This window comes from Typha latifolia, chromosome 3, assembly GCF_019914945.1.
Source record: "Typha latifolia isolate L0001 chromosome 3, TyphaL0001v2, whole genome shotgun sequence".
Taxonomy (NCBI): domain Eukaryota; kingdom Viridiplantae; phylum Streptophyta; class Magnoliopsida; order Poales; family Typhaceae; genus Typha; species Typha latifolia.
In genome coordinates, this window is record NC_133088.1 from 9635014 (window position 1) to 9642581 (window position 7568).

The window sequence follows — 7568 nt, forward strand, 5'->3', positions numbered from 1 at the left end:
CTCTAATTTTTATTAGCATTACTAATATATCTGCACCTTAGAAATTCAAGAAAATGATCAAGTAACTAAAAATTATTTTGCAAGTTTAGCATTATATATCGATAATTATTCTTTTCAAGTCAAATGCTAAACGTATGTATTAATTTGATTTTATATATCATGCCCTAAGGTCATGCTGATCTATTGAACTTATATAACAAATTTTTGTCATTCCATCTTTTATTAGAGATCAAATCTCAAAGAACGAAAGGGCATTTTAAGCAACAAAAAATTAACGGCATGAGGCACGTCCACCTTTTTTTTTCCACTGGAGAAAAGGCTAAGGAAACATCCGATATAACAGTCCCCACGCACTCAACCCTCGGTCACTCATCTCCTTATAAAATTAAGTCCCCGTTTCTCTTTTAGTAACATACCTCGATATTCTTCTCCCTCTTAGTTTATAGTAGCACTATACCTCCCTAAATTAAGCTGCTTCAATATACTAGACAATGTTGCCCAGGAGCCGAACACTTCCATCCAGGATTCATGACAGCGTCGTAATTAATTTACTTACAGATATATATATATAATTAGTATTTCTTGGTAAGTTTTTTTGGAGATTAATTTTCTTCATCTTTTCTGATGACGTAGATGGATGAGAATCGTGATATGAGATCGTATCTGCAAGTAGAGAGCCAACCGAAGCCGGCACTTGCGGATGCTGAAGCTGTCAATCCTCCGGTATACTCTAAATGCTTTGACGACGATGGACGCCTTAAAAGAACAGGTGATTGGCTTTCTCGCACACAGGGGATTATCATCTCTCTCTCTCTCCCTAAAAGGCAACTCACTTAGTCTATATGATTAGTTTGCATTCAAGATGAAGAAACTAAACCTACATCAACTAGTTATTTCTTCACGCAAAATTAATTTATATACTGAAAGAGGGGCCTAACTTGGCAACCAACTGCCTTCCTCTTTATTATCAAATGCATAAATAGGACCACCACTGCAGTGGTAAGGGCATACTCACTTGAGCGCAAATTTGAGTTCTCCTATGTGTGCTTGCTTTAGTCCATTTGTAGCTAATTTTTTGCCTAACTTATATATCGAGAACAACTAACTCTTATATTTAGCTTATAATTAACCTACATGCTCTCAGTCAATAAAAGAATCACATGCAAATAATTAATTCCCTTTATTTCCGCCTTAATTGCCACTTAATCTAACATATAACTTTGACAGGTACCGTTTGGACTGCCAGCTCACACATAATCACAGCAGTTATAGGTTCAGGAGTCCTCTCACTTGCATGGGCCATTGGACAACTGGGCTGGATCGCAGGGCCGGCCGTCATGATCCTGTTCGCCTTCGTCATCTACTACACCTCCAGCCTCCTAGCTGACTGTTACCGGTCCGGCGATCCGGCTACCGGCAGAAGAAATTATACGTACATGGATGCTGTGAGGACCAACTTAGGCAAGGGATAGTTATTAATTTGCTCTCTTCAATTAAGTGGTAGGTAAGTGATACTTTTGTGATGGTGAGATGGATTAATTAGTAATGGTTGTGTAGGTGGACCAAAAGTTAAAGTCTCTGGAGCCATTCAGTATGTGAACTTATTTGGTGTAGCTATTGGCTACACAATTGCTGCTTCAATCAGCATGATGTGAGTTTTACTTAAATTTTGTATAATAGCATATTGATAACAATAAGAAGCCATCGAGAAGGACTAAAACTCAGATGTCTAATCTATATATGCATCGAGAAAGGCTACATTAAAAACTCATTATCTAATCTAACGTCTACGGATTCATAATCTATAATAAAGTGAAAAGAAAAATATTAATACAGCGGTCTGATATGCAAAAAGAAGTGTTCCTAAACTGTAATGAAAGATTATGACCACCATAAATAATGGTATTAATTGCGTGAATGCAGGGCAATAAAGAGGTCAAATTGCTTCCATGCAAGCGGAGGCAAAGATCCATGTCACATGTCAAGCAACATGTATATGATCATCTTTGGGATTACGGAAATATTATTCTCCCAGATCCCAGACTTTGATCAAGTCTGGTGGCTTTCCATCGTCGCCGCCGTAATGTCCTTCACCTACTCTACCGTTGGCCTTAGCTTGGGCATCGCCAAAGTAGCAGGTATTCTTCGTTTTTTTTTTCTTATAACGAATTTGAAAGCATGGGCTCAAAATAGAAATTAATATTGAAAAGGATAAGGTGTCAACGCTCAACAGTAAAGTCATGGAAATATTGGGTGGTGTTCTTAAGTTAAGAGATGGAAATATAATAATGTTTTTATTCATCAATACCAAGGAGTACCTTCACTTTATGGAAGTGGTAGGACATGCTCAGTGCTTGAAAGCCCAAAGTTCATGTTGCAGCAGAGTATATATGGGCCCAACAGAAGGAATATTACTTAGATTTAGCACTACCATTCCCCGCCCAACTAGAGCATAACAATAAAAGTTCCCCTTTTAAGAGAGAGATGTGAATGTCTCAATCAAATAGTATTGTGAATAGTATCGTGAATAGTATTGTTATAATTCGAACCAAGATATTTCATAACAATGTAAGCATTTTAACTATTTGAGCATTATTTCATTGGCTATCTTATACTTCTTTCTTTACGGCATATTAAAGTTCACTTATATGAATGCACTAATATGTAAAGAAAAGTATTGTTTACAGAAAAATTATAAATACCACCTAAAATTTAGCAATATTAAAAATAAAACTCTCTTTTTATTATTTACAAATTAAAGCCCTATTTGCTATAAAAATAAAAATAAAATACTAAGCCACACTTCTTTGATGATATGACTTCAACCTATCAATACAATCTCATTCTTGAGGTTGCAGACAATGGAAGTTTCAAGGGCAGCCTCATGGGTATCAGCATTGGTATAGTAACCAAGCAAGGGACAGTGACTCCCATGCAGAAGCTGTGGAGGAGCCTCCAAGCTCTTGGGGATATTGCCTTTGCCTACTCCTACTCCATCATCCTTATTGAGATCCAGGTACTCCCCTAGAAGAAAATCATAGCCATCTTTCTAGCTAATCAATAAATTAGGTTGTAATTATTGTATTATTATTCGATCTTCGTGTTTTACTTTTATTAAATAATCTTAACAAATTAATAGTTACTAAGGTGACAAATACTTATAAATAATAACTAAAAATACCTTTATTTGTTTGAAGTTTAAAGCGAAATATATTTATCACTAAACATTTTTCTTATCAAAAGTAAAATAAAACGTTCTTTTCTCGTACTATGATATTGTATCATTATATAGGTTTAGAAATATTTTAAGCAATTTGTACAAAATGGTCTTTTGTTAATTTAGGTTCAGTTTTAACTATGGTCAGTTAGATTTAACCAAAGGGTGGCATTTTTTAAAGTGTCCCTAATTTTGGTGATTATTTTTAAAATATATAATGGTTAATAATAATTCGAAAGCTTTGGATGATAATTATGTAAAAATCTTTTAAATTTAACACAATAGTTGCTTAAGAAGTAGAGAAAATTATATTACTTTAAAAAATAAAAGATTAAATTACCGCTCAACAAACTTGCCATGAGGAGGTGATCGACGCTGTCACAAATGTGTGAGAGGACTAGTTCAACTTACATATGGGTATTATTGTCATCATTGATAAAAAGCTAATTTAATTTAGAAAAGTTAATAAAAAACACTTTATATTTTATTTTTATTATCGTTCACATCTTATCTTATTAATATTTATTACTCGATCCTGCATTATGAATTTACTCCTTAAAAAACACTCCGAGTTAAAATTAACTCTTCATTTACTCTAAAATCCTCCCTTCCATACATTTTCTTCTTCCCAAAGGCACGATGTCTTTGATCAATTTCCTTTTAATTTATCTATACTTGTAACTTCCATTAAGGCTTTTAACGCAATAAAAACTAAACATAACAATAAATATATGGTAGAGTGTTGATACTCATAAGAGCAAAATATAGAGTGTCTCTTGAACTTAATTTGCATTCCTATCAAAATACTTAGCTAGACTAATCTATTCACACTTTTTAGGACACAATAAAATCTCCACCAGCGGAGAACAAGACCATGAAGAAGGCCACCATACTGAGCATTGCAGTCATCACAACCTTCTACCTCCTCTGCGGGTGCATGGGCTATGCCGCCTTCGGCGACGACGCGCCGGGCAACCTGCTCACTGGCTTTGGATTCTTCAACCCTTACTGGCTTCTTGACATAGCCAATCTCGCCATTGTTGTTCACCTTGTTGGAGCCTATCAGGTACTCCTAAGGACCATGCATATATATGCTGGAATATAGATTAATTCTATGTTTCTTGATTCATCCACAGCGATGGTAGTCTGGTACATTTAAGACAAAATTGTCAGGCTCCCCGTTTGCTTTTTGTTGTTGTTGTTGTTGTTGTTGTTGTTGTTGTTGTTGTTGTTGTTGTTGTTGTTGTTGTTGTTGTTGAGAAAACCATCAATTTGTTTAGTTACACGAAATGAATGTAGAAATCTTTAAGGTCTTTCTTTAGGAGGTGAAGAAAAAGTATAAGTTTAACTTTCGGGATTCTTTTACAATGATCGAAACTGAAAAAATTTATAATATCATAATTAATTGTCATTATGTTTTTTAAAATATCATAATTGCTATCGAAATCGTAGGCCTTTGAGAATTACCATTGTGGTTAATTTTTTAAAGACTATTCCTAACAGGTGATTGTTAATGTTAAAAAATATATTTAAGTTTAGAGTGTGAAATATCTATCAACCGGTATTTAAGTTTAAGAGTAAGGTAGTCTTTTCGTTATAGAAGTTTAGTTTGATTAATCATTAGTTAGATTCAATAACATTCTTTTACCATGCAAGTTGGAACTTGGTTAATTACACTAACTACGAGCTTTGGCAATACACCACCGTAAACAAAATCGCATGCAGGTCTACTGCCAGCCTCTGTTCGCGTTCGTAGAGAAATGGAGCACCTACAAGTGGCCCAAGAGCGACTTCATCACCCACGATTACGAGGTTGCCATTCCCCTCCTCGGCACCTACAAGCTCAACCTCTTCCGACTAATCTGGCGCACAGCCTTCGTCGTGCTCACCACCGTCGTTTCCATGCTCATGCCATTCTTCAACGACATCGTCGGCATCCTCGGCGCCTTCGGCTTCTGGCCGCTCACCGTCTACTTCCCCGTCGAGATGTACATCGCCCAGAAGAAGATCAAGAAATGGACGAGCAGGTGGCTCGCCCTTCAGATGCTTAGTCTGACGTGTCTTATCGTGTCATTGGCCGCAGCGTGTGGGTCCGTCGTCGGAGTGATACTGGACCTTAAGTCCTACCGGCCGTTCAAGTCTACCTACTGATGGTGGTGGTGGTGTGAGAAGTAAGGATAATTTTATAAGAGGAGTGCTATTTTCAGCTTGTTAGTTGATAGATATATGGTCAATTTTAGGACTTTGAGATGCATGGAATAATTAAGGCTTTCAAGAAAAGGTATGTGCAGTGGACCTTATATATGCTTTGACGTTGTAACTTGTAAAAGAATATATTCTTCATAATGTGTCTCCCGGCCTGTGGGTTGTCAAAATTCAAGGTTGATGGGGTATGGCAAACTAAATTTATATAGTGCAAATTAACTATTGCGACTCAACTTAAGAAGCCTATGATATGAATGAATCTTAGGTACTCTAATTAGAAGTCCATGAGGAAAGTCTCCACGGCTCATTTTAAGTCATATGAAATGTCTGCCCAAGTGGAGCTCTGCTAGAGTTTTTGCAAACAAAATTTCCTCCTCTCCCTTGAGACACCACCATCTCCGGCCCCTCCCTCTCCCCTAGCCACTTTGGCTCGAACTAGGGAGAGTGTTTTTTTTTTCTCTCCTCCAATGTGAGGTTCCCCCTCCCTCTTTTCTTCTCTCCTTTGTTCTTTTTCTCCGCTTCCTTTCCATCCATCATTCTTCTTCCCATTTTTGGTTTTAATTAGTCAGACTCCCTTCTCCCTCTTTTTTCCATGTACTCCCTTCTTCCTGAATGTCCCTACACCGCTACAACCATCGCCATAGTTGTTGTCGCTACCATCGCCTGTCGTATGAGGGTAGAGGTCAGCTGCGCTGGCGATCCGATAGAGACTAGCCCAATCTTGCGATTCGCCTTCAAGCGTGACTTCACGGGAGCCATCATGGAATTTTACATTTTGGTTTCATTACCTAAATATTTTGAGACTTTATCCAAAAAGTTTGCTAAATGCTATCTTATGATTATTTTTTTTCCTAGTTATACTTGTAACTTTGTAGGTTAGTGGGGGAGTCTTTTATTGGCTCTACATGGTGATTCCCGTTTCTCCCTCCCTTGGGGGTCTCAATTTTGAGTTTTTAACCGTCGGAATGCAGCGGAACCGTAGGAAGACTAAGGCCCTTTGCGCTTGTAAATTAGACAGGGCTATATTCTCTTTGTTGTATTATTTCTGTGCTTTGGACCAAATACTAGCGCTTTACCTCGTAGTGCTATGTAATATGTGTCAAAGATCATTGCCTCATTTCCTCTCTCATTTTATGCATAAGATTGTAATCAAGGTTTCAGTGTTTGAATTAATAAAACTATTTATCTATGAGCTTTTCATTAAAAAAAATTTGAAGGAATCCTCCCCATCGTCTTATTTGTTTTTGACTATATTTGACATTTGTGTGCCCAATCCGAAGTCCCATGTACCGGGGTGTTAACGAGCCGAGCTTGAGTGAGTTGGACCTAGCTCGACTTGGCTCCATAGCATTTTTATTCTATCTCGAGCTCGATTTGAGCTGGAGGAGCTCAGCTCAGCTCGACTCGAGTCCACCTTGACAAGCCTTGAGCTCGGCTAGCTAGCTTGTAGGCTGAATGGGCTAGGGTTAGGGGTGAAAACGGGTCGGATTAACTCCGACCCGACCCGCTACCCGACCCAACTCGGATCGGATTCGGATAAAAAATTTCTATCTGATTCGGATTCGGATTCAGACATCGGATATCCGTTTACCCACATATTTTTTTTAAATGATTACAGTTTTTAGTTTGCTTATTTAAATAGTAAATATTACTATTATTACTAATAATGTGTTATATATTATTTATAGAGATTAATTTCTCTAATTTTATATATTTGATATACAAAAGAATTATTTATTGTAAAACTCTTAATAATTTTGTGTTAATTATATTTAAATAAAATATTATAATTATTTTAAATTCAATCAATATTCGTTTAAGATCTGATCCTTTATCCGAAAATTATCCGTATCCGTTTAGTTAGGATATTGTTTTAAATTTTGCTATCCATCCAATATCCATATCTGAATCCGTATCCGAACTAAAAATACGGATCCGGATATGGGTTGAGCACTATACGATCCATATCCGATCCGTTTTCACCACTAGCTAGGGTATATTCATCATGGGCTTTACAATTAAATATCATGAAAAAATAGACTTCGAAAATTTAAATTGAAGCTTGCAACAAACTTATAATGATAAGTAAAAAAATAAATCAAAATCACTGATCACTTACCTACAAGTAACAAGTAAAAAAATACTC

General features: G+C 36.6%; 1 protein-coding gene across 1 annotated transcript; it reads left to right on the top strand.

Moving 5' to 3' along the window:
* The first annotated feature begins 371 nt into the window (after positions 1–371).
* Positions 372–5577, top strand: LOC140784848 (amino acid permease 4-like). Its single transcript, XM_073132438.1, has 8 exons — positions 372–539; positions 634–769; positions 1228–1461; positions 1558–1651; positions 1924–2138; positions 2859–3016; positions 4056–4283; positions 4943–5577. The coding sequence occupies exons 1-8, from the start codon at positions 492–494 to the stop codon at positions 5366–5368; spliced, it is 1539 nt and encodes a 512-aa protein (XP_072988539.1). The 5' UTR covers positions 372–491; the 3' UTR covers positions 5369–5577.
* Positions 5578–7568: the final 1991 nt, after the last annotated feature.